Genomic DNA, 27,633 nt, shown 5'->3' with positions numbered 1-27,633 from the left:
CACACACACATATTATATATAGTTAGTCAAATGGCTGTTTCTCATTTCATGCTTATTATTCTTCTGAGGAACCCGGCACTTCAGTGTCTTCTAATTATGTTTTGTTTTCATTCAGCTGATGATGAGGAGTTGCCAATATTTTGGATTTTTCCGTACTTTTTTGAACCTCGTATTCTACAATGTTTCCCAACATTCAGCATGCTGGATTACCAGGTGAGGAGCTTCTCCATCTGTGTTGTTTTCGCACCTCTGCAAAGGGTACGCTTCATTAAGATCCAATACAAGCTTACATTTTAGTTCAGTGGCACATGTGACACTACTTGATCTGCATCTAATATTTTTCGATATGGTTCAAAGAAGTTAAGGCTGGTCAGTAGTAAACATGCAGCCTGACATTGGCTGAGCTTTAAATGTAATTCTTCTTTTAGGTGAAGTATGGTGGAAAAACTGATGGATGTTCCAAAACAGCAGAGCTTGAAATTCACTTGTTGGATCACTAAACAGCAGGACCAGTAAATAACAAACTCTACCCTGGCCCACCGATGGTTGTGAATGGGCAACTAACGGGCCTACATGATATGCTGTGTAGTCCGATGTTGCTGTGCTCGTATCCCATCTGGGTAATTGGTCTCTAGACGGCAGTGGTGCTTCCTCCATGAACTGCTCCCCATTTTTACCGCAGCTGTGCGTCATAGATAGCCCTGGATCTTCCACATGGACAGGAGGATGCACTTTTGTTGCTAGCTTAGGAATTCTGAGCCATGAAGGAGAACTGTTTGGACACACATTTTGTATGACACAAACTCAACTTGTGGGGAGAGACTTTCTTAGAAAATTGTAATGAGGCCCCGGGGAATGTTATATTTGGGTTAAAATGGCTCAGGCCTCACCGGACGCTGTACTCACATCCCGAGTTAAAATCATATTTATCGTACTATATGTCAGTGGCCGATATCCAGGAAGCAGCCATAATGGCATCATTCTGCAGCATTCAACAGTGCCTTCATTACTTGAAGAAGAAACATGGGATAAATGGCTCACGGGAGAATTGGGCTGTCCCATCCATCCATGGCTGCTGATCCCACTAAGGAACTGGATGACTCGACTTCTGTTTGCTGTTCCTTGGTTTTCCAATTTCACTTTCAAAAACAAAGTGCTATCAAGCTTTGGGAGAATGAAGATAAAAGGGCAATTGTTGTATACGATGTTTGAAATGGTATCTCCCACAAAGTTCCCCAATTCGGTTTGTACCATGGTTCATGAGCCTGGCAAGAAATGTTAGCAAAATTGAGGAGTACAGTTACCTGTGTCTTTCTCTTGGTTCAATCAAATTTCTTCCTTACTTGCAGCCAGTTTTTATTGGAGGGAGGCCTTCAGCCCCAATAAGGACCACCTTCCTTTGGTGTGCCACCTGCATCACGACCAACCCTGAAGCATCAACGGTTGCAGTGCTGCCCACATGTCTTGCTCTACCATTTTCAGCAATTAGTCAGCTTTCCTGACTTCCACCACAGCTTCCCCTGTTAGGAGTCTTTTAAACGCTGCTCCTGCATCATGCTTTGCAATCCCTAGCCCAGTGTGACCCAGGCCAAACTCTTTGGACAAGTTTTTCCATTTCCTGTAGCCAATTCAAAATATATTGCAGAATTGGCTGGCACCCCTGCTTTGAGTGTAAGGATACCTGCACTATGAGCCAGCACAAGCCCATTTTTGCTGAGGTTACCACCACCTTTTCAAAGGCAATTAGGGATGGGCAATAAGAATATAAGAAATAGGAGCAGGAGTAGGCCATACGGCCCCTCGAGCCTGCTCTGCCGTTCAATAAGATCATGGCTGATCCAATCATGGACTCAGGTCCACTTCCCTGCCCGCTCTCCATAACCCCTCATTCCCTTATCGTTTAAGAAATTGTTTATTTCTGTCTTAAATTTAGTCAGTGTCCCAGCTTCCACAGCTCTCTGAGGCAGCGAATTCCACAGATCCACAACCCTCTGAGAGAAGAAATTTCTCCTCATCTCAGTTTTAAATGGGAGGACCCTTATTCTATGATCATGCCCTCTAGTTCTAGTATCCCCTATCAGTGGAAACATCCTCTCTGCATCCACCTTGTCAAGCCCCCTCATAATCTTATACGTTTCGATAAGATCACCTCTCATTCTTCTGAATTCCAATGAGTAGAGGCCCAACCTACTCAACCTTTGCTCATAAGTCAACCCCCTCATCTCCGGAATCAACCTTGTGAACCTTCTCTGAACTGCCTCCAAAGCAAGTATATCCTTTCTTAAATATGGAAACCAAAATTGCACGCAGTATTCCAGGTGTGGCCTCACCAATACCCTGTACAACTGTAGCAAGACTTCCCTGCTTTTATACTCCATCCCCTATGCAATAAAGGCCAAGATCCCATTGGCCTTCCTGGTCACTTGCTGTACCTGCATACTAACCTTTTGTGTTTCATGCACAAGTACCCTCAGGTCCTGCTGTACTGCAGCACTTTGCAATCTTTCTCCATTTACATGATAACTTGCTCTTTGATTTTTTTTTTGCATGGCCTCACACTTTCCAACATTATATTCCATCTGCCAATTTTTTGCCCACTCACTTAGCCTGCCCATGTCCTTTTGCAGATTTGTTTGTGTGTTCCTCACACATTGCTTTTCCTCCCACCTTTGTATCGTCAGCAAACTTGGCTACGTTACATTCAGTCCCTTGTCAGGCCTTGTCAGCGACACCCACATCCCATGAACAAATAGAATAAAAATGTGCTGAGCTGCTTTAACCCTCGTTGCTTAGGTTAGGCAACTTAACATGTTGCCTTTCAGGGTGTGTGGAAGAACTGGAATTTCTTCACAGCACTTATCAATGTAAGAGATAACCAGTGAACTAAAACAGAAGAATGTTGCCCTTCAGCATTCTTTCGCAGGAGTCGACTTGCTGGTAAAAACTCAGCCAAGTAGAGTTCATTGTTTGGCAGTGTGGACGATCTGCAATATTCTTACAATCTAATTTATGTAGATGTTGAATGGAATTCTCTTTGTTTTGCTGCTTGTAATGCCCACAAAGTTTAACCATAACCACAGAAGCCAAAACATGAGATGAAGTGCATGTGACATATCTTTTCAAGGATTCAGTGATGTACAAGTAATACATTTACAGATTTGATAATGGTATATTTATAGGTTGTAAGTACTGCACATTTAAACTAGAGAGGTAGAGGAACTCGTTTCAGATAAACTGAATGGATAGAAAGTGCCTCAAAGGTAGTAATGAAGTCAACAGTCAATAATTATAATTTTATTTTTAGGTAGATTATGATAACCATGCATTATACAAGCATGGGAACAGTGGTCGAAAACAATCTCCTGTGCGTATATTTACCAACCTTCCTCCTAAAGACATTATTTTGCCTGCAGAAGAAGGGTACAAGTAAGTTCCAGATTCAAAAATGTCACCTGGTGAAAATGTTTTACTGTTCTTAAAAAAAAAAATACCTTTAATAGCAGATATTCTGAATGAGAGAGACAAATTGAGTAAAATGGTTCTCAAAATAAACATTTTGACAGTGATGTCCTACAGCTAATGTTGAGACTTTTAAGTGGTTACACTTATCTTTAAAAAAATTGATTGGAGGGCATCAAAGCCAATTGTGTCCTTCCTCAACATTCACACGTGCTTTCCAGCAGTCGTCACTGAATACTGATCGGGGTGGGAACCCTGGCTATTACGTTTCCCTCCATGGCCCAGAGGTGCTTAGGCCACCACAACTTCCCTAGCTGACTGATGATAGACCACTGATCAAACCTGGTCCATGTGGTGTAGTGCCACACCCTGTGGAGCATTTACCTGCTGAGTCATCATGGAATCCAATTGGAGTGTTTTATGTTCCATACAAAGTAATCAGAATGGCAGCTTCTCAACCTCCCAGAAAAAGGTTCTCATCATCTCCTTTTATCACATAACAATGGCCTATCTGAACTAATGTCATTGGATTGGGAAACAAACCAACGAGCAGAAGGAAAGATTTATTTCTTAAATTAATAATATAAAAAATACATTTCTATATATCCTTTTCCGACAAGATCCATCAGGATAGATTTTGTGCCTGTTACATGACATTTAGTGTATCAACTTCAATTACTGTGTCTTCTGTATTTACGTGATGCACTTATGTTATAGGTTGGTAGTTAATTTTAATCAAGAAACTAAGGCCGTGATTTTGATGACCTCGGCAGATCCGTGGTGGGTGACATCGATGGCGGGTCCCAAACCCGCTGCTGGCTCCAGCCCTTGATTGGACTTGTTAAGTCCACCCAGCGTGTTTCCCGGCCAATTAGAGGAAGCGAGTCTGGTGATGTCATTTGATGGCGTGTCATCAGCTGCTTTCCTTAAAGGGACCATGTCCAACTTTATTTTGACATTTGTACTGTCAGTTTTCTACAGCATTAAGGTGATGCAAACAATTACTGCACAAAGGCAAAAGGCTGCACCCAGGTTTTCCCATGACACCCTCCATATGCTTATGGAGGGAGTCACAGCACGCAGGGAGGTCCTCTTCCCTTCCCATGGGCGGAAGACAGCTCCCCAGGAGATCAATACAGCCTGGTTGCACATTTGCACAGGAGAGCACAAGCAGGGGACCCAACCCACTGGGGAAAATAAACACTTTCCCACCCCTGTCCCGCCACCGATGGCGCCTGGTGACTCCCTGGAAAATCTCGGCTTAAATATTTGTAATTTTGTTCAAGCTGGTGAAATAGTTTCACATTTAATAACATGTATCTGCCTTGTCTGACTTTAAGTTGCATTTTTACAAATTCCAGTCTTTTCCCTTAGGTTCTGTTTACTTTGTCAGCGATATATATCCTCAGCAAACAGACACTGTGAGATATGCCAGGCCTGCACATCTAAAGTAAGCAAGCTTTTACCTGAGCCAGGTCAGATTGGAGACATTTTTTCTTTTTCTTTATGATTTAACATTTTATACAGTTTTGGTAAAATATTCCAGTAAGTAAAGCAAAATGGTGTAAGAGAAGTGCCCAAAGTATGCTTTGGTAATTGCCTTGGAAATGCCATTTACAGTACAGTACTGACCGACATCAACTCTCGACATTTCAGTGCTTTGGAACTTTTTATATAGTGAAGTCATGTTTGTAGCGATAAAGTTTCAATCTTGGGGAGTCAGCTCATTGAGCATTTTTGACTGAACAATTTGAAATGGAGAAACCATTAGTTCAAGGTTAAAATTACTGCACTTGCAGCACTGATTGAAAGAGTGATTTAAATATTGATCCAAAGAACCTGCCACATTCCACTTCAGCTTCTCAACCTGACCTGAAACCCACTGCAGGAGCCACTAAAAAGATTACAGGACTAAAACTTTTCCTGCAGCTGTGCTAGATGAATGCCGCCAGTATGCAGAGATTAAATGGTTTCTAAAGATAAACTAGTTCATTTGATCTGTGATGGATTTCACTGTTCATTTTGCATACACATACAATGTGCTATAGGTGGGTAGTGATGTCTTTAAATGGGAGAATCGTTCCTTCAGTACCGTTCCATGAAAATGTTTACACCATTACTTTCACTATTTAATTATTCTTGCCAAATTCACAGAATATCATAGGATTTCCATTGAATTTTAAGCATTTGCATATTAGTATTTAAATAGTAATCTGTGAATACAAACCAGGGATTGAAATCCTGGGCATTTGAGCTAGTCAAAGGGTAAATGTATATTACTTTTGTGTGCTGGCACTAACTCGTTAATTTGACAAAAGTTCCTGACCCCATCCCAGCCCAAGTTCATGCCTCCCCCAGCCCAAGTTCATGCCTCCCCCAGCCCAAGTTCATGCCTCCCCCAGCCTAAGTTCATGCCTCCCCCAGCCCAAGTTCATGCCTCCCCCAGCCCAAGTTCATGCCTCCCCCAGCCCAAGTTCATGCCTCCCCCAGCCTAAGTTCATGCCTCCCCCAGCCCAAGTTCATGCCTCCCCCAGCCTAAGTTCATGCCTCCCCCAGCCTAAGTTCATGCTTCCCCCAGCCCAAATTCATGCCTCCCCCAGCCCAAGTTCATGCTTGCGCCCCCCTCGCCCCAAGCCCAGGTTCCAGACACCCTCAGCCCACTCCCCCAGCCTAAGTTCATGCCTCCCCCAGCCTAAGTTCATGCCTCCCCCAGCCTAAGTTCATGCCTCCCCCAGCCCAAATTCATGCCTCCCCCAGCCCAAGTTCATGCTTGCGCCCCCCTCGCCCCAAGCCCAGGTTCCAGACACCCTCAGCCCACTCCCCCAGCCTAAGTTCATGCCTCCCCCAGCCCAAGTTCATGCTTGCGCCCCCCTCGCCCCAAGCCCAGGTTCCAGACACCCTCAGCCCAAGTTCCTTAACCACGCTCCCCGGCCTAAGTTCCTTAACCTTCCCACCCACCCCAAGTTCATGCCGCCAGCCCCCCAAGTTCATGCCTTCCCCAGCCCAAGTTCTCCCCCTCCCCCCCCCCCCCCCATGTATGTGCAGAAGGACACACAAAAAGCTAGTACAAATAGTCACTCTGACAAATTAAGGTGGTTTTGTGAATTTGGCATTCCCAGGGTACAGGATGACAGTCAGCTCTCAATCATTCTCACCAAGATTTTTCTATGATTCCTTTTTTGGTCTGCTCTACTAGTTAATTAACAGTCTTGGTTATTTATCTAGAGTGTTACTGGAACCATGCTGGTTAAATATACTAAGCTACTCAAGCAATTATATCTGATACCTGGAGCTTCCTTTGGTTGACATAAATGGCATTCTCCATATATGACTGTCTCGATTTAATCATGGTCAACCACAGTCCCCATTTAACATTTGCATGCCATTTTTCTTCAGGGCAGTTACCTCTTTTGCAGCTACCCTTTAGCTTTAAGTATATGACCCCACGTTCATAGCCTGGGAAATTGCTTTCATGCCGACTGTGGCCTCTGCTTACTGGTGACATGTTCCTCTTCACTGTAGAAAGTAATTCATAATAGTCTCAGAATCAGGCCATGTCTGTGTGGCTTTGTACTTGATATCTTCCACACATTCAGTTCCCAATCTTGGATGTACTGCCATCAGCTTTGCACCAAAGACCACAGGGAAGCAGCTTGCCGCAAAAAGGGAGAAAATCAGGAAAGTCACTCTAAGACACAGTTGCGTGCTTCCTAGCTCCTGTCTTCAGAATGGCACAGGAGATGGTTTGGAATAGTTAGCAATCACTTAGATTGGAGCATGTGGGTAGAATTTTCCAGGGGGAGGGGGGCACAGAGGGGGGGTCAGTGGCGGGATGGGTGGGAATTTTTTTTGACAGTGGGTAGGGACCCTGCCATCAACCTGCCTCCACGTGACTTTCCCAAATGTCAGGTCTGCCAGTGCTGAGCAGACCTGACGTGCAGCGGCAGGGGAGGCAATTGAAATCATTAGTGGCTTGCTTACAGCCACTTAATGGTTTTTTTCACAGCTTTTTGATTTTCACAGGTGCCCATCGGATTCCCATTGTGCTGAGACCTTATCTGTGAATCTGAGACGGGAGGTGACTTGCCATTGTTTCAGCTGACAGCTTCAAATGTCATGTCAAAGCTCCCAGCTGAATCAGATATCTTTCCTTCGCCAGTAGCTGCCCTAAACTGGATTTCCACTACAGATTCAGCCTGCTGCAAGTCTTTACATAAGTCTCCATCCAGTCGGACCTTATTACCCCTCTCACCATTGACAGATCGCTTCTGTCATCTCTACTTCACCTGCCATCTTTTCCATCAACATGGGTGCCCTTGAAACTCTTTCACATTGGTCCTCAGAACCTCAACACGATCAGCCCCAACACCAGCAGCACCAACAACAACATCAACCTTCTCCATAATCAACTGATGCTGCACAGGACACAGGGCATCAGCGCCCAACCATATTGCTGTCCAGGAATAGCCTCCCCATGCCCAAATTTACTTCACTTGACGCTACACACCCATGATGCGTCAGGTTGGCACCACCACACACCAACATCATAAAGCATCCCTACAATAATCAAGCCATCCTTTCACACTCATCACCATTGTGGAGGTACCATTATGTCTCACCATTTACTGCCACTCACAAAGCCACTTCCAAAGGGGCACACACATCTGTCCAAGAATACAAAGTATTCAAAATAAGGGTTTCAATATTTGACACCACATTAACAGAAACTTTACATGAACATTGCATATAACCCCCAAGTGGCTACCCTTGTGTGTTGTTAGTTGGTATGATTGCACTAGGATGAGGGTGAGTGTGATGCGGAAATGATAATGTAGATAGAGAGGGATGGGTGGAGATGCAAGGTAAGTTGATGTAAGGATGTGCAGGGGTAGGGTAGGGAAGGCAGAGTAATGAGGATGTGATGATTGGCACAGCAGGATGAGGTTGAGTATGGCTTTGTACTAACATTTTGTGATCTACTGAGAACAAAATGTTTGCACCACTGCAGCCTGATCCTCCTGATGCTATCCCTGCTTGTGTCCTCCTGTGCAATATGCAACCAGGTTGCGTTGCTCTCCTGGGGAGATCCCTTCCACCCATTGGAAGAGAAGATAACCTCCCTGCGTGCTGTGACTCCCTCAATAAGCATATGGAGGGAGTCATGGGAGAGCTTGGGTGCAGCCGTGCACCTCTGTGCAGTGCTTATCAGTGTTTGCAGCACCTCAAGGCTGTAGAATACTGACAGCACAATGTCAAAATAAAGTTGCGCCCTGTCCCTTTAAGGAAACTGATGTCACCAGACCCACTTCCTTCAGTTGGCCGGCAAATGCGCTGGACGGGCTTAACAAGCCCCATCAGGGGAAAATCATTTTGGACAGCGGGCTGGAGCCGGCAGCAAGGCTGGCACCCAGTGCCACATCGCCCACATGCTCCGAGGTTGGTAAAATCCAGCCCAGTGTGTGGGATAAGGAATCTCCTACAAAAACAATCCCTCAAAACAACAGAAATGAAGATGGCATGGTCTTTGTTGGCTGTGTTTGCAACAATGCATTTATTACCAAACGTAGATCGAGTATGGAACTGGTGCACTTGAAGGATCATTCTCAGTGTTGTGATTTTATCACTACTGTTAATCCTGTGGTGGGGAAAATTAGCCATTTAACTTAAATGATAACACCTAATATAATCTAGAATTTATTTTTCTAAAGTTTTTGGTTTAGGTTAACACTGTTTTATATTCCCAATAGGATGGCAGGCAATGGAAACACTGTCAGATCTGCAACAAATGTGTAAAACCATGTGAGTAGAACTCATTAACCAGTTATAGTGTATTAATGTTCACTGGGTCTGTTTTACTGGCAGTCAAAGCAAAAGAATATTTAATCCACAAAAATGACACTACTAGCAAAATAGGTGTTGTATGGCTCTGGAAGAAATTGTTTGTCTTCTGCTAACAATAGTTCTGCTCAGTTTGTTTCCTTTCAATAAGTTGTTTGGTATATTTTCAGACAAAATTTTGACCTTTTTAATCAATCCCTACATATTTGTTCTTGGGACGTGGATCATGCTGGCATGGCCACATTTATTGCCCTTCCCTAGTTGCCCTGAGAAGGTGGTGATGGACCTTCTCTTTGAACTGCTGCAGTCCGTGTGGTAAAGGTGCTCCAACAATGCTCTTGGATAGGGAGTCCCAAGATTTTGACCCAGCGACAGTGAAGGAATGGCTACATATGTCCAAGTCAGGATAGTGTACGACTTGGACATGATGATACTCTCATGACAATTGCTACCCTTGTCCTTCTTGAATGTCGAGATTGTCGGGGTGGGAGGTGCTGTTGAAGTCATCCTGATGAGTTTCTGCAATGCATTGTGTTTATCATACATACTGCAACAACAATGCGCTGCTGATGGAGGGTGTGGATATTGAGTCCAGTGTTCGGGGAACTTTAATCATAATCATATTTATTTCATTTGTTATGGAAAATAGGTATAATATGGCACAGGATGAGGTCAACAATTTAGAGTAACCAGATTCTTTTGAATGAATCATGCACGTGGCAAACATCTGGCCCCTAAGGAAAAAACATGACAGTGAGCTAAAAGGATATTTTTAATTGGATAAATTAGTACTTTATGGATAAGTGAAGTCATGGGTAGAATGAGGGCCCAGTATAAATGCAAACTAAGTAGAAATTTTGCACCAAAGTGAAAAAAGTAACAGACGTAATTATGTTTTATTTTACTTTAGTGAAGAAGTATTTTGTTTTTTGTACATATTCTCTAATTTTTCCATTTAGTAGGAAGTGCATAGCGAGATGCCCATAGACTATGAAAGTAAACTAGCATGAAATATAAAAACAAATAGCAAGAGTTTCTATAGGTATATAAAAAGGAAAAGAGTGGCTAAAGTAAATGTTGGTCCCTTAGAGGACGAGACCGGGGAATTAGTAATGGGGAACATGAAGATGGAAGAAACTCTGAACAAATATTTTGTATCACTCTTTACGGTAGAGGACACTAACAATATTCCAACGATAGTCAAACATAGAAACATAGAAAATAGGTGCAGGAGTAGGCCATTCGGCCCTTCGAGCCTGCACCGCCATTCAATGAGTTCATGGCTGAACATGCAACTTCAGTACCCCATTCCTGCTTTCTCGCCATACCCCTTGATCCCCCTAGTAGTAAGGACTACATCTAACTGCTTTTTGAATATATGTTCCTTGCAAGCTTCCTCTCGTACTCTATTTTCCCTGCCCTAATCAAACCCTTTGTCCTCCTCTGCTGAGTTCTGAATTTCTCCCAGTCCCCGGGTTCGCTGCTATTTCTGGCCAATTTGTATGCCACTTCCTTGACTTTAATACTATCCCTGATTTCCCTTGATAGCCAGGGTTGAGCCACCTTCCCTTTTTTATTTTTACGCCAGACAGGGATGTACAATTGTTGTAGTTCATCCATGCGGACTCTAAATGTCTGCCATTGCCCATCCACTGTCAACCCCTTAAGTATCATTCGCCAATCTATCCTAGCCAATTCACGCCTCATACCTTCAAAGTTACTCCTCTTTAAGTTCTGGACCATGGTCTCTGAATTCAAGGGGCTATGGGGGGGCGAAGGAACACAATCACAATCACTAAGGAGGTGGTACTCAGTAAGATAATGGGACTAAAAGCAGATAAATCCCCTGGACCTGATGGCTTGCATCCTAGGGTCTTAAGAGAAGTAGTGGATGCATTGGTTGTAATTTATCAAAATTCCCTGGATTCTGGGGAAGTCCCAGCAGATTGGAAAACTGCAAATGTAATGCCCCTATTTAAAAAAAGGAGGCAGACAAAAAGCAGGAAACTATAGACCGGTTAGCCTAACATCTGTGGTTGGGAAAATGTTGGAGTCCATTATTAAAGAAGCAGTAGCAGGACATTTGGAAAAACATAATTCAGTCAGGCAGAGTCAGCATGGATTTATGAAGGGGAAGTCATGTTTGACAAATTTGCTGGAATTCTTTGAGGATGTAACGAACAGGGTGGATAAAGGGGAACCAGTGGATGCGTATTTGGACTTCCAGAACGCATTTGACAAGGTGCCACATAAAAGGTTACTGTACAAGATAAAAGTTCATGGGGTTGGGGATAATCTATTAGCATGGATAAAGGATTGGCTAACTAACAGAAAACAAGTTCATTCTCGAGTTGGCAATGAGTAACTAGTGGGGTGCCACAGGGATCAGTGCTGGGACCCCAACTATTTTCAATCTATATTAATGACTTGCAAGAAGGGACCAAGTGTAAAGTAGCCAAGTTTGCTGACAATACAAAGATGGGAGGAAAAGCAATATGTGAGGAGGATACAAAAAATCTGCAAAAAGATATAGACAGGCTAAGTGAGTGGGCAAAAATTTGGCAGATGGAGTATAATGTTAGAAAGTGTGAGGTTATGCACTTTGGCAGAAAAAATGAAAGAGCAAGTTATTATTTAAATGGAGAAAAGTTGCAAAGTGCTGCAGTTCAGCAGGACCTGGGGGTACTTGTGCATGAAGCACAAAAGGTTAATATGCAGGTACAGCAAGTGATCAGGAAGTCCAGTGGAATCTTGGCCTTTATTGCAAAGGGGATGGAGTATAAAAGCAAGGAAGTCTTGCTACAGTTATACAGGGTATTGGTGAGGCCACACCTGGAATACTGCGTACAGTTTTGGTTTCCATATTTAAGAAAGGATATACTTGTTTTGGAAGCAGTTCAGAGAAGGTTCACTAGGTTGATTCCGGAGATGACTGGGTTGACTTATGAGCAAAGGTTGAGTAGGTTGGGCCTCTACTCATTGGAATTCAGAAGAATGAGAGGTGATCTTTATCGAAACGTATAAGATTATGAAGGGGCTTGACAAGGTGGATACAGAGAGGATGTTTCCACTGATAGGAGAGACTAGAACTAGAGGGCAAGATCTTAGAATAAGGGGCCGCCCATTTAAAACTGAGATGAGGAGCAATTTCTTCTAATGGTTGTAAATGTGTGGGATTCGCTGCCTCAAAGAGCTGTGGAAGCTGGGTCATTGAATAAATTTAAGTCAAAGATAGACAGTTTCTTAATCGATAAGGGAATAAGGAGTTATGGGGAGCGGGCAGGGAAGTGGAGCTGAGTCCATGATCGGATCGGTTATGGCCTTATTAAATTGCAGAGCAGGCTCGAAGGGCTGTATGGCCTACTCCTGCTCCTATTTCTTATGTTCTTATGGGAATGGTCTATCCTAGTCCAAAATGACAAGTGAAATCACTGAGGATATTTTTGTTTGAGGGCCAATTTTCCATTAACTGTTGCATTTGATTCAATTAAACCAAAACCGTGTTATTGCTATCTGGAATTAATTAAAAAGATACTTTGGAATGGAGGGCACTGGTGTTGCAAACACCTTATTTTCAATGTAATATTTTTAATAAGGTTTATTTACAAATCAAATGTTGAGAAATGTATCTATTTTGAAATTTGCAAAGAAAATTGAATTCTTAGGTTATTGTTTTTTTTATGCTATTACCATAATTGAAAGTTACGAACAGAGTCTGGCTTTCTACATTAAAACAATTCCCATCGTGAAAAGAAGGAACTTGCTGAACCAGTTTGCACCTATAAATTGTTTCAGCTTTAAAATGTGGCATTGTTAGTGCTGTCAAAACAACACCAATTTCAATTTTAAATTAAAGTACAGATTGATACTGATCTAAGAAACCATTTTATTTTTGCAGCCTGGGTTCACTGTGACACCTGCTGTCGTTGTGCCCTTCAGGAGCACACTTGTGGGAAAGCTGCAGACGGATGCTTTATCTGTGGAAGTACTGAGCATAAACGCAGAGAGTGTCCTAACACAGCGCTCCCAAACAGGACCACCATGTGAGTTTATCATAGCATTTGATGTAAAAGCTTCACTGTTTAAAAGACTGTTGATCACCATTTTGATTTATTCATATTAAATTCTTACCTCTTGTCCAGTCACTGCAATCAGATGACTAGGCCTAATTGAGATGTGGGAAATGAACACGTGTTATCTCTTGTTTTAAAGAGTTTAGCAACTCACAGCAACAATCCCATCTTTTCTGCCTTTTAGACCAACTCCGCTAACCTATGTCTGTCTCTGTCCTCCTTTAATGTCCTTCATTCTTCCTCACAATTTGTCATGCCTTGTAATTTATTTTCATCAGAAAACTTTCACATCATTCTTTTTGTGCCTAATTCTGAATTATTTAAATAAATAAATAGAGAACTAAAGAGGACCAACACACACCCATGGGGCACACCTCTATCCACATCTATATCAATCTGATGAATACCCATTTTACCCTACTTTTTGCTTTTTATCCCCTAACTATCTCTCTATCCATACACTAAGGGCTAGACTTTCCACTTTGCTGTCTATCGCCCAAAAATGGGCGATATTCCAGCGATGTTCGATGTCTCAGCCTTACCGATCGCTGGCTCATTGCTCATTTTTTGGATGGCGATTTCCCACTTGGCGATAAGCCAGCGATGTCAAATGGACGATGCAAAAGGTCAGCGATGTGACGCTCGCCCAGTGATGTGGAAGGCAAAAGCTTCCCTAGCAACGGGCTTCTGCGCATACAATTTTTTTTCCGGTTGACAGCGTTTTGCACGTTTCGGGAGCTTGGGTCATCCACACATGCGCAGTAAGGTCAATTATGGTAGGAGAGAGGAACGATAAAGGAGAGATTGTTGGAGTTGCAGGGAGGAGATTTGTCGAGTTTTTTGCCGTTGGAGATTTGGATAAAGTGTTTTTTGCATTTGGAGATTTGGATAAATTGCAGAGGTGTCATCATCATCATCATCCGACAGCGTGGATGGGGGTCGGAAAAGGGCAAAGTTGTTTTCGGACGAGGCCAACGAGCCCTCGTCGAGGAGGTCCACTCCAGGTGGGCAGAACTTACCTGGGGTGCCAAGGACAAACCTCCACCCCGGGCGTACAGGAAGCTGTAGTCCGAGATTGCGGACATCGTCTCCTCGGCGCCCCAGGAGGCGAGGGGCCCGACTAGTGCCGGAAGCGCTGGAACAACCTTGTGGCGTCAGCTAGAGTAAGTACAGATTTTATATTGTATTGATGAAGATTGTAATTAAAACTGTAATAGTAAATCTCCTGGATTGAATTAAATATTGTAAATTCTTACATACATACATACATAAGCATATATACATATGTCGATCCAAAACATGCTGATCTTTGTTATAACCGTGTATCAATTGTGGATCTCATTTGCATGTAACATTTGAAGCTGTTGTCTTTCCATGAAACTACCTATTCAATTAGCTTATGCCATGCTATTTTCACATTTGCAGAAGATATCTAACACCAGGGCGCAGTGGAGGTGCACCAGAGGGGGCCCTGCTTACATGCAGTCTTTAAGTGAACTGGAGTAGCGTGCAGTATCGCTGGTGGGGACCACCAGTCGCTCGGCCACCACCCGTGGTGTTGCGGGACCCTCCCATGCATCACGTGAGTAATGTGTGGAACAGTTTTAAAGTAATGTAACATAATTTAATTAAAATGCAATGTATGGATGATGTCATGTCATGTCATGAATGCAGCCTTTGTGCTACTCTCAGGTTGACAACACAAGAACATAAGCAATAAGAACAGGGGAAGGTCATCTGGCCAACTGTCCCCTTCTCTGTGTGCTCCCCATAAACCCCCAGTGTCCATCTGCGACTGATGCAGCCGCGGCAGGTTTTCTGGGGCAGTTAAATCCACATGATACATTATGTAAAGTCTTGTCGATAATGTGTACCCTTCTGTTCTAATAAGCTCAATAGGCTCAATTGTGCTTTGAAGGTCAAGTGGAGGCCGCACAAGAGGAGGAGGAGGAGGAGGAGGAGGAGGAGGAGGATACGACTGAGCCAGAGGAGGAGGAAGAAATGGAGGAAGCCACAAAGAGGATGAACCTGCAGCCACCGTAGAAGTTGCTATTGCGACTGAAGAGGCACCGGTACAAGCGGTGTGCAGCCGGCAATGTCAAGGTGCATTGTAGTGCGCACGACGACCCCACGGAGATCGGGTCAGCGAGCTCAGCACTCGCCTGCAGTGGACGATCGGATAGATGGCTTGATCTCCCTGTGCGAAGAGACGCTCGTGATAAATCGTGAGCATCTCCAACGGTTCGCACGGGAATTTTCCCGGGTGTCTGCTGCCCAAGCGGAGGCAATGCAGCAAACGCTGGAGGAGATGCGTGCACAGACCGCCGCCACCAATGCCTTGTGATATGCATTACTGCTGTGCTTGGTGCTGCACCCCAAGGTGCCGTGATCGATCGAAGCACAACCCCCAACACACAAGCGAGTCAGGAGGAAGCACTTCCTTCTGACTTGGAAAATGATGCCCCTGCCCGTGCTTCGTCTTCTCCTCCAATATCCCCCCCAACAACCGATTGTGCCACCATCACCCCCACCACGGCACAGAGTCTTGGTGTTGCCCGCTGCATGCCCGCGTCGTCTCGGTACCAGGGGACCAAAACGGGCGGGTGGGGCTAGAACACGGGGGGTGTCCAGGATCTGAAAGGAAACCTGGCCGCAGGTAGGGAGTTATTGTTGTCCGTGTTTTTCTTGTTCTTGTTACTGTTGCTGGTTCTTTTGGGGGGGGGGGGGTGCTGGGTGAGTGGGGGGTTTGTGGTGTTTAAAATTGAAATTGTTAATAAAGTTTTGTTGAATCTTACAATTGTTGTGCATTGTCTTTTAATAACGTAAGTAAACTTAAGTAATGCAACTGTTATACATTTAAATATAAATATATGTATAAATGTGAGTGGATCCTTCAGTAAAAGGATGTTAAAAACCCCTTGTTTTTTTAGTAGCCTTCTCCCTTCCTCCGACGTTCAAAAGGGCGCCTGTAGTGCCGGGTTCTGTGAGGAGGCCAGGAAAAAGCAACTATTTTCCAGCGTTGTTTTCGGCGAGCTATCAGCCCGGCAATGTGCCGAAAGTTGGGATGGGCGATGTACGGGTGACAGCTCAGCGATCAGCTTGGCGATGTGAGCCGAAAGTCAGGGGGATAATTTTTCGGCGATGCTCCAGCCTGAATTTCCACTATTTTGTTCAAATGGGCGATGAAAGGCCATTTTGGGCGATATATGGGTGATGTGAAGTGGAAAGTCTAGCCCTTGGAGGGTGAAATTGCCCCGTTTTAAAGCCTCATTAGCGCCTCCGGAGGGCGCTAATGGGATGAAAGAGACTTTTCGCACGGGAGGGGCGCTACCGCCTCCCGAGAAATTGCCCCGGGAGTTTGGAGGCGTTGCCACGGTTGTGCCGCGCCCCTCGGTTCGCGCCCTGGTCGCCACACAACAGGCGATGACGTCATCACGGTGCGTAGCATTCCCTCACCGCCACGCGCCGACCCCTTAACGCCCCACCGAGGAAATTGCCCCATGGGCCACGAGGCTGGCGTGAGCGGATGTCAGCCAGCTTTGTAGGTCGCAAAGCTGGCCAACATCCGCTCTTGGGGCACTCATTAAAGGGGTCAGTGCCCGGGCCGCCATCTTTTGTTGATTGATGACTCTTGGGTCCGGTCTACGATGGAAACCCTTGCATGGTCCGGGCCACCATTGTGGAGCCAGACACTCAGTTTTGGATGCCAGGCTGCAGGCCTGGTCCCAGGCTGCCCACGTGGCCTAGTGGAGGCCATCAGAGGCCTTGCAGAGTGCGCAGCGGCCCTCCCCTTTAAGCGAAGGTGAGGGGCGTTGAAGCGCGTCAGCACTACGCAGAGCATCCACGTAGCGTTTTCCTCACCGCCCCAGTAGTGCCCTGGTAACTTCCCCCAGAAGAAGTGGACGCACGAGGTTGCACTCGGCTTCCTTTGAGGGACAGTAGGCCGAATTCAGCAGCAGGGACGGGACTTCTGCTCCGGGCGCAGAAAATCCCAGCCCCAGATTGTTACCACCCCCAATTGGGACGCAGGGTAATTTTGCCCCATAATTTCCTTTAATACAACATACTTTCATTTTCATAACCAGTTCCTTATGTGACATCTGATCAAATGCCTTCTGAAAATCTATGTCTATGCTATCCTTTATGCCCTTGGTCTCAAAAATGTCAATGAGATTTGTCAAACACAATTGTCTTTTACAAATCCATGTTGACTATCACTGATTAATCCAATGATTTCTAAACGTATACTAACCATAACTTAGGTAAGACATACTGCCCTATAATTTCTTGGTTTACACCTTTTTGCTTTCCTGAACAGATTATAGTGTTGCCCCATTTGACGCAATCCCAGTCTCCCAGTCTCCAAGTATGTTTAGAAAATTATAGTTAATGCCTCCTGGTGACTTTTTAGTTCCATTCAATCAATTTGTTAATAAAAAATTCCTTCTGCATATTTATCTCCAATAGTGGCCCATCCACATCCTCTTCGGGTAGTCCTACCATCCCACTTTCTTCAAACAAAAATACACACAAACCTTGGATGAAATAATGAATAATCGTCTCCACTATTCCATCATGTTCAAGTACATGATGGCCCCTTTTATGTTCAAGTAATCCTATCCTTTCTTTAACTATCCTTTTATTTTATATGTGCTTTTAAATACCCTTGCTATTCCCTTTTAGGTATGATCACCAGTCTTCTTTCAAACTCCCCAGCCTTCCTAATTATCTCTCTTTATTTCCCATCAATACTTTATATATTTTTCTGTATTCTGTACTATCTTCCTATATTTATCATATACCTCTTTTTTAAACTCCCTTTTGCTTTAACCTCTCTACTTACTCAATGAAATCTATTCATTGGCATATCTATTTTACTCCTAATAGAAATGTATTATATTTATATTTATTCATCTTGTATTTAAAAATCTCCCACTTCTGGTTCAAAGAACCATAGAAGTTTACAGCACAGAAGGAGGTCATTTGGCTCATTGTGTCTGCGTCATCGCTTTGTTTCAGCAATCCAAAACAAATCCTATTGTACCGTTCCCTTCCCATAGCCCTGTATCTTCCTTCGCTTCAAATAGTTATCCAATTTTTCTTTAAAAGAAGCATTGGTCTCTATCTCAACTACCCCTTGTGGTAAAGCATTCCATGCTCCAAAAACCTATGTGTAAAGAAACTTTTAATTTGTTCCATCACTCTCTGACCATTTTAAATTGATGACCCACTGTCACTGACTTTCCAAACAGGAAATAGTCTTTCCCTCCTCACTCCATCAAAACTCTTCCTAATTTTACATCTCTTGGGGCTAGAATTTCCTCTTCATTTTTGGCGGTTTTCTCGCCGGTGTACTGCTCGTTTCGGCAGAAAACCACCCGGCGAAAATTTCCACTTCATTTTTTTTTTAAAAAGAGTTCCGCCGGCATTTTCAAAATCTCGCTGGGGAGTGGGTCGCCCACGTGCACCGCTGAAAAAAACACTACCGTCCAAGTTTTGACTCAGCGGTGACCCGTAGGTAAGATCGAAAAAACTGCCCATGAAAAGCAGCCGAAGCAAGGTGGAAGGCAAGTACCCCTGCAAAGAAAAGGTAAGTTAAAATTCTTTTACAGCGATTAAGTTAAAAAGGGTCTTGAGAATATGTTCTGATTTTTTTTATTTTTTGATTAATTGAAAAAATATTTTTTGTGTTTTCTCCCCTCCCTAGGCCCAACCGCAGTCTCAGTCTAAATTTGAGTAATTACCGCCCATTTTGGTTAAGAACCGCTTAATTTGCCCAGGATCGCGTTTAATCGCCAAGAACCTACGTGTAAAATTCATTTTCTCACCAGATGCTATTTTATCCCTTTTTTTATGCAATTTTTCGCTGCTGTTATTTGAAGAATCTTAGCGATCTTTTTGGGCAGCAATCCGGTGATGGCGGATTTTAGGAAAATTCTAGCCCATAGTTTTCTCTGCTTCATTTGATTGATCTGCCATTTTCAGGGCTAGATTGAGTTTCATCTCACTGAAATGAGCAGGCTATCTTAGATCTGGTCCTGTGTAATGAAACAGGATTAATAAACAATCTCCTAGTAAAAAATCCCCTCAGAATAGTGATCATAGCATGATTGAATTTCAAATTCAGATGGAGGACGAGAAAGTTGGATCTCTAACCAACGTACTAAGCTTAAATAAAGGAGACTATGAAGGTATGAGGACAGAGTTGGCTAAAGTGGACTGGGAAAATAGATTAAAGTGTAGGATGGTTGAAGAACAGTGGTGTACATTTAAGGAGATATTTCACAACTCTCAAGAAAAATATATTCCAGTGAGGAGGAACGGGTGTAAGAGAAAAGATAGCCATCCGTGGCTAACTAAAGAAATAAAGGACAGTATCCAATTTAAAAAAGGGCATACAAAGTGGCCAAAACTACTGCGAGGACAGAAGACTGGGAAGCTTTTAAAAGCCAGCAAAGAACGACTAAAAAAATGAAGAAAGGGAAGATAGACTATGAAAGTAAACTAATATAAAATATAAAAAACAGATAGCAAGAGTTTCTAAAGTGACATAAAAAGGAAAAGAGTGGCTAAAGTAAATGTTGGTCCCTTAGAGGACGAGACCGGGGAATTAGTAATGGGGAACATGGAGATGGCAGAAATTCTGAACAAATATTTTCAGTCTTTACGAAAGAGGACACTAACAATATTCCAACAGTGGATAGTCAAGGGGCTATAGTGGGGGAGGAACTTAACACAATCACAATCACTAAGGAGGTGGTACTCACTAAGATAATGGGACTAAAAGCAGATAAATCCCCTGGACCTGATGGCTTGCATCCTAGGGTCTTAAGAGATTTAAAAAAGGCAGATGAAAAGCAGGAAACTATAGACCAGTTAGCCTAACATTTGTGGTTGGGAAAATGTTGGAGTCCATTATTAAAGAAGCAGTAGCAGAACATTTGGAAAAGCAAGATTCAGTCAGGCAGAGTCAGCATGGATTTATGAAGGGGAAGTCATGTTTGACAAATTTGCTGGAATTCTTTGAGGATGTAACGAACAGGGTGGATAAAGGGAAACCAGTGGATGTGTATTTGGACTTCCAGAAGGCATTTGACAAGGTGCCACATAAAAGATTATTGCACAAGATAGAAGTTCACGGGATTGGGGGGTACTATATTAGCATGGATAAAGGATTGGCTAACTAACAGAAAACAGAGAGTCGAGATAAATGGTTCATTCTCTGGTTGGCAACCAGTAACTAGTGGGGTGCCGCAGGGATCAGTGCTGGGACCCAACTATTTACAATCTATATTAATGACTTGCAAGAAGGGACTGAGTGTAACGTGGCCAAGTTTGCTGATGATGCAAAGATGGGAGGAAAGGCAATGTGTGAGGAGGACACAAAAAATCTGCACCAAGACATAGACAGGCTACGTGAGTGGGCAAAAATTTGGCAGATGGAGTATAATGTTGGAAAGTGTGAGTTTGGCAGAAAAAAATCAAAAAGCAAATTATTATTTAAATGGAGAAAGATTGCAAAGTGCCACAGTACAGCGGGACCTGGGGATACTTGTGTATGAAACACAAAAGGATAGTATGCAGGTACAGCAAGTGATCAAGAAGGCCAATGGTATCTTGGCCGTTATTACAAAGGAGATGGAGTATAAAAGCTGGGAAGTTTTGCTACAGCTATATAAGGTATTGGTGAGGCCACACCTGGAATACTGCGTGCAGTTTTGGTGCATATTTACAAAAGGATATACTTGCTTTGGAGGCAGTTCAGAGAAGGTTCACTAGGTTGATTCTGGGGATGAGAGGGGTGATTTATGAGGAAAGGTTGAGTATGTTTGGCCTCTACTCATTGGAATTCAGAAGATTGAGAGGTGATCTTATTGAAACGTATAAGATTATGAGGGGGCTTGACGAGGTGGATGCAGAGAGGATGTTTCCACTGATAGGAGAGACTAGAACTAGAGGGCATGATCTTAGAATAAGGGGCCGCCCATTTCAAACAGAGATGAGGAGAAATTTCTTCTCCGAGGGTTGTAAATCTGTGGAATGCGCTGCCTCAGAGAGCTGTGGAAGCTGGGACATTGAATAAATGTAAGACAATGATAGACAGTTTCTTAAACGATAATGGGTTATGGGGAGCGGGCGGGCAAGTGGAGCTGAGTCCATGATCAGATCAGCCATGATCTTATTGAATGGCGGAGCAAGCTCGAGGGGCCATATGGCCTACTCCTGTTCCTATTTCTTATGTTCTTATGCAACACACCACGTACTGCAATTTAGAATTTATTAAAGCTATTGGATTCTTTATGATTTATTTTCTCCTGTATACAGTGAAAAGGCAAAACCACATAAAAGAAAATTTTTAGAGACGGATGAAGAGACTGCCACAAACAAATCTAAAAAACAAGCCCAAAAAATGAGTACAAGAAAGAAGAAAACTATCAAACGGGCAACTGTGAAATCAAAAAGACAAAAGAGAAAGAAGAGTCAGAAATGAAGGGGAAAGACTGTGTGGAGTGCTAGATATTGATGCTTTCCTGGATGAACACTGCCTAGTTTCTGCCTTCACAAGAACAGTAAACCTTTTTCATGGAGAATCTTTAAGTCATTGCGATTGTCAGTGGGGTGCATCTTTACACAGCTCCTTCATCACTAATCACTAAGTGCCTTTTTTGCTATAAATGTCGGACACAATACTCGGTCTCTACTAATCTGGAAGTAAGAGTTGCATAAACGTGCAACACTTGTGTAGAAATAATTTTAAAAGACCTTGGAAATGTTAGCAGAGATATAAAATCACCATCATCCATTGGTGTAAAAATCTGAGTGGCTTTAAGTCTGGATTGTAAAATATCTGAATTAAGTTTTCGGCACTAATACAGCAGTTGTGAAATGTCACTTTTATATTTTTCTAAATGTATGTTCTGATTTGATTTGAATGGAAAGTTCTTTGAAATAAGTGTGATCTTTTAACTGTATTTACATATGCAGAGTTATCAATAAAACATTCATTTTATTTAATTTTGGCTTCCCTGTAAATAAGGCAAGTTGAATAGTATTTAACATTGTCACTTACTCCCTAACACATCCTCCTAAGAGGATACGGAGACCAAATATTCCAAGACTTTATTTATATTTTGTCTGTTTAATTAATTTGAGTTTGTTGAGATTGCATTTGACTTTAGAGGAAGAGCACACAAGCTGCTTTCATGTTTTTTCTTTAGATTAATCTTGCATTCAAATATTTGACCCTGTACAGTACTGTTTCAAGTTTAAACAAAATAACTCACTTGAAAAATATCAAAGGGGCCAGATCAAAGACCTTGCTTCTTAAAGGTAAATGGGATCCACACAGCTCAATCAGGGCATGAGAGCTCTTCAATTGCAGAATTTCTAATAGACGAGGTATTCTGTGGATTTGAATATGCTGCTTTGTTCTTTTGTTTTCTTTTCTGAGCTATAAATCATTTATTGTTACAACGGAGGAACATGTTAATTTAAAATAAACAATAACAATGGGGTCTCTCCATTAGGAATATTGCTGAACTTACAAACTGTAGCACTATTTATATTACATGTGAAATACCTGGCTGTGAATTGTTAAAATTAATATTGTGATTTACAATATTTTTTACTTTAATAATTTTATGTGTGAATTGGGAAGTCTTTGAATTAGTTACAGAGTAACGCCGTGATTTGTTGTGCTGTTGCCATAGATTCTTCTCGCATTTTACCCTCTGTCAGTAATTGCCTTTAGTAGTCAAACGTGATGCTTATGATTTTACTTGTATAAAAGATGGTATTTAAATGAAAAAGAAAAGGCTTGCCTGTTAAGTATGCAGAATAATTGAAGCCATTTTTATGATAGGAGAGTAATATCTGAAGCTTGATGTTATACATTTAGTTAATCCTTTTGGTTCTGCTCTGGACTTCAGCTGGTTCCGTAGACAACAAACTTGCACAGCAATTAGACCTTTTAATAAGTCACCACTTTGTTATTAGCTTCATGGTTTTATTCAAGTTTTTACTTGAAAACAGTAATAAGTTAATTTCTTCACTAAACTCAGAGAAAGATTCTTTCTTCTTTTATCCTGTACATATCTTCATCGAGTGGAAAATGACCAAACAACTAAGTATCTTGTGGCAAACATTACAGCAGAATCTAATACTGTCCTTAACTGATAAGTATTCCTGCTGGAAGGTGCATGTGTGTAGCTATCAAAAGTAGGAGGCCTCAATAACTTGTCACTTTCCTAGCCCAGGGAAAGAATTGTAGGGCCCCTATTGCGATCAGCCAATTCACTTCTATCAAGGACTGAACTTGGGGCATTCCTGATCTGTATTGCTCAGTGCCACACTACAGAATGCATTTAAGCACTGAACCACTGGGGACCCTGTCATCTAATCTTATTTATGTTAAACTAGGACGTTGTCGGCTCTTAAACCCTAATCCAAAAACATGCAGTAAACTGTTGCTTGGAATAAGGTTGATTTCAATATGTCTGTCATTAAGTAGGCCATTTGTAAGAAAGACATACTTATGTAACATCTTAGTATCAGCTTGGCTCAGTTAATAGCCTCTAAGTCAGAAGGTTATAGGTTCAAGCCCCACTCCAGGATTTAAGCACATAATTTAGGCTGACAATCCACTGCAGTACTGAGGGAGTGCTTCATTATAGAAACACAGAAATTTACAGCGCAGAAGAAAGCCATTCCGGCCCATCGTGTCCACGCTGGCCGACAAAGAGCCGCATGGCCCTCAGTCAGCAGCCCTGAAGGTTACATTTGAACCTATTAACAATGACGGAAAGGCAAAGAGCACCCTGCCCAACCAGTCCACCTCACACAACTGCCACACCCATTATACTGAAACATTCTACACACCACCCCAACCGGAGTCATGTGATCTCCTGGGAAAGGCAAAAACCAGGTCAGTTTAGGGAGAAAAAAATCTGGAAAAATTCCTCTCCGACCCATCCAGACGATCAAAACTAGTCCAGGAGATCACCCTGGCTGTATTCGATTCCCTGCAATACTTCCCATTATATCTGCACCGGCCAGCAATAGGTCATCCAGTCTAATCCCAATTACCAGCTCTCGGTCCTGCAGGTTACAGCACATAAGTGCCCATCCAACCATCTCTTAAAAGTGGTGAGGGTTTCTGCATCCACCACTCTTCCAGGCAGCGAGTTCCAGATCCCCACAACCCTCTGCGTAAAGAAGCCCTCCCCCACCCCAAATCCCCTCTAAGCCTTCCACCAATCACCTTAAAACTATGACCCTCATAATAGACCGCTCCACCAATGGAAATAAGCCCTTACTATCCACTATGTCCAGGCCCCTCAATATTTTGTACACCTCAATGAGGTCTCTTCTCAACCTCCTCTGTTCCAATGAGAACAAACCCAGCTTATCCAATCTGTCCTCATAACTAAGATTCTCCATTCCAGGCAGCATCCTAGTAAAACTCCTCTGTACCCTCTCTAGTGTAATCACGTCCTTCCCATAATACGGCAACCAGTACTCCAGCTGTGGCCTAACCAAAGTATTGTACAATTTAAGCATAACCTCCCTGCTCTTATATTCTATGCCTTGGCCAATAAAGGCAAGCATTCCGTATGCCTTCTTAACCACCTTATTCACCTGGCTGCCTACTTTCAGGGATCTGTGGACAAGCACTCCAAGGTCCCTTTGTTTATCTACACTATTAAGTGGCCTACTGCTTAATGTGTATGCCGTTTCCTTATTAGCCCTCCCAAAGTGTATCACCTCACACTTCTCAGAATTAAATTCCATCTGCCACTGCTCTGCCTACCTGACCAGTAGATTGATATCCTCCTGCAGCCCATAACTTTCCCCTTCATTATCAATCACACAGCCAATTTTAACGTCGTCTGCAAACTTCTTATAATCATACTCCCTATATTCAAATCTAAATCGATATATACCACAAAAAGCTATTTCCTCTTTTACTTCGCTCAACAGTCTGGGATGCATTGAATCTGGCTGAATTATGGTCATTATTGGAGGTGCCATCTTCTGGATGAAACATTAAGATGTTTGTTCAGGTGGACATAAAATATCCTATGGCACTATTTGAAGAAGTGCAGGATCCCAGTGTCCTGACTGACATTCATCCCTCAGACAACACCACTAAACACAGATTAATTGCTCATTCATCTCATTTGTTGTTTGAGAAGTCCTGAGGATGTGTTGAGACCCTATATAAATGCAAGCTTTCTTATCATGTCTGAGAAATGTCTCAATACACTTAACATTGATCTAAATAGTGGGAAAACTGAAGCCATTGTCTTTGGTCCCTGCCACAAACTCTGTTCCCCAGCCACCAACACCATCCTTCTCCCTAGCATCTGTCTGAGGCTGAAACAGACTGGTCACAACTTTGGTGTTATTTGACCCAGAATTGAGCTTCCAACCACATACCCGCGCTATCACCAAGTCCATCTATTTCCACCTCTCTACCATTGCCCGATTCCACCGCTTAGCTTATCTGCTGTTGAACCCCTCATCCATGCCTTTGTTACCTCTAGACTTCCAAAATTCCTGTGATTCTGGAAAGGTCCTAGCGGATTGGAAAATGCAAATGTAATGCCTCTATTCAAGAAAGGAGGGAGCTCGAAAGCAGGAAACTATAGGTCAGTTAGCCTAACATTTGTCATTGGGGAAATGCTGGAATATTAAGGGAGTAGGACATTTAGAAAATCAAAATACAATCAAGCAGAGTCAACATGGTTTTATGAACGGGAAATCATGGTTGACAAATTTATTAGTGTTCTTTGAGCATGTAATGAGCAGGATGGATCGGGGTAACCAGTAGATGTAGTGTATTTGGATTTCCAAAAGGCATTCGATAAGGCACCACATAAAAGGTTACTGCACAAGATAAGAGCTCACGGTGTTTTGGATAATATATTAGCATGAATCGAGAATTAGCTAACTAACAGAAAATAGAGAGTTGGGATAAATGGGTTATTTTCAGGTTGCCAAACCGTAATGGATCAGTGCTGCGCCCTCAACTATTTACAATCTATATCAATTACTTGGATGAAAGGTTCGAGTGCACTGTAGCCAAATTTGCTGATGATACAAAGATATGGTGGAAACGCAAGTTGTGAGGAGGACACAAAGAGTCTGCAAAGGGATATAGATAGGTTAAGTGAATGGGCAAAAATTTTGCAGATGGAGTATAATGTGGGAAAATGTGAGGTTATGCACATTGGTAGGAAGAATAGAAAAGCAGAATATTATGGAGACAGTACAGAATGCTGCAGTATAGAAGGATCAGCCATGATCTTATTGAATGGCGGTGCAGGCTCAAAAGACCGAATGGTCTGTCCTGCACCTAATTTCTATGTTTCTATGATCTGGGTGCCCTCGTATATGAAACACACAAAGTTAACAAGCAGGTACAGCAAGTAATTAGGAAGGCAAATGGAATGTTGGCCTTTATTGCAAGGGAATGGAGTATAAAAGCAGGGAAGCCTTGCTACAACTGTACAGGGCATTGGCGAGACCACACCTAGAGTACTGTGTACAGTTTTGGTCTCCGTATTTAAAGAGGGATATACTTGCATGAAGGCAATTCAGAGAAGGTTCACTACATTGATTCCTGGGGTGAAAGAGTTGTCTTATGAAAGGTTGAGCAGGTTGTGCCTATACTCATTGGAATTTAGAAGAATGAGAGTTGATTTTATTGAAACATAGGAGATGCTGAGGGGGCTGGACAAGGTAGATGCTGAGAGGATATTTCCACTTGTGGGGGAATCTAGAACTAGGTTCAGAATAAGGGGTCGCCCATTTAAGACAGAGAATATGAGGAATTTCTTCTCTGAGGGTCGTGAATCTTTGGAATTCTCTACCCCAGAGAGCTGTGGAGGCTGAGTCATTTAATATATTCAAGGCGGAGATAGACAGATTTTTGAACAATTGGGGAGTCGAGGGTTATGAGAACAAGATCAGATCAGCCATGATCTTATTGAATGGTGGGCTCCTGCTCTTACTTCTTACGTTCTTATATTCTTATGTAGACTTGACTATTCCAATGCACTCCTGGCTGGCCTCCCACGTACTACCCGCAGTAAACCTGAGGTTATCGAAAACTCTGCTGCTGTGTCGTGACATGCACCAAGTCCCGTTTACACATCACCCTTGTGCTCGCTGACCTACATTGGCTCCCGATTAAGCAAAGCCTCAATTTAAAAATTCTCATCCTCGTTTTCAAATCCCTCCATTGCCTTGCTGCTCCCTA

At 42.9% G+C, this 27,633-nt stretch overlaps 1 protein-coding gene across 2 annotated transcripts in view; it reads left to right on the top strand.

Annotated features, from left to right (window-relative positions):
- The window catches only part of zcchc4 (zinc finger, CCHC domain containing 4), a 131,513-nt gene extending 108,335 nt beyond the window's left edge, over positions 1–23,178 (top strand). The window contains exons 8-13 of one of the 2 annotated variants that reach the window (XM_070870721.1): positions 116–213; positions 3,305–3,426; positions 4,834–4,909; positions 9,207–9,258; positions 13,196–13,340; positions 21,696–23,178. In XM_070870721.1, the coding sequence (XP_070726822.1) occupies positions 116–213; positions 3,305–3,426; positions 4,834–4,909; positions 9,207–9,258; positions 13,196–13,340; positions 21,696–21,861 (659 nt within the window). In that variant the 3' untranslated portion in view covers positions 21,862–23,178. Of the gene's footprint in view, positions 1–115; positions 214–3,304; positions 3,427–4,833; positions 4,935–9,206; positions 9,259–13,195; positions 13,341–21,695 lie in introns of those variants that run through there. The other variant, XM_070870722.1, reaches the window with a different exon arrangement.
- The last annotated feature ends 4,455 nt before the right edge of the window (positions 23,179–27,633 follow it).

This window comes from Pristiophorus japonicus, chromosome 2, assembly GCF_044704955.1.
Source record: "Pristiophorus japonicus isolate sPriJap1 chromosome 2, sPriJap1.hap1, whole genome shotgun sequence".
Taxonomy (NCBI): domain Eukaryota; kingdom Metazoa; phylum Chordata; class Chondrichthyes; family Pristiophoridae; genus Pristiophorus; species Pristiophorus japonicus.
Note: the sequence above shows the minus strand (reverse complement) of the source record. Positions and strands in the feature narration are given on the sequence as shown.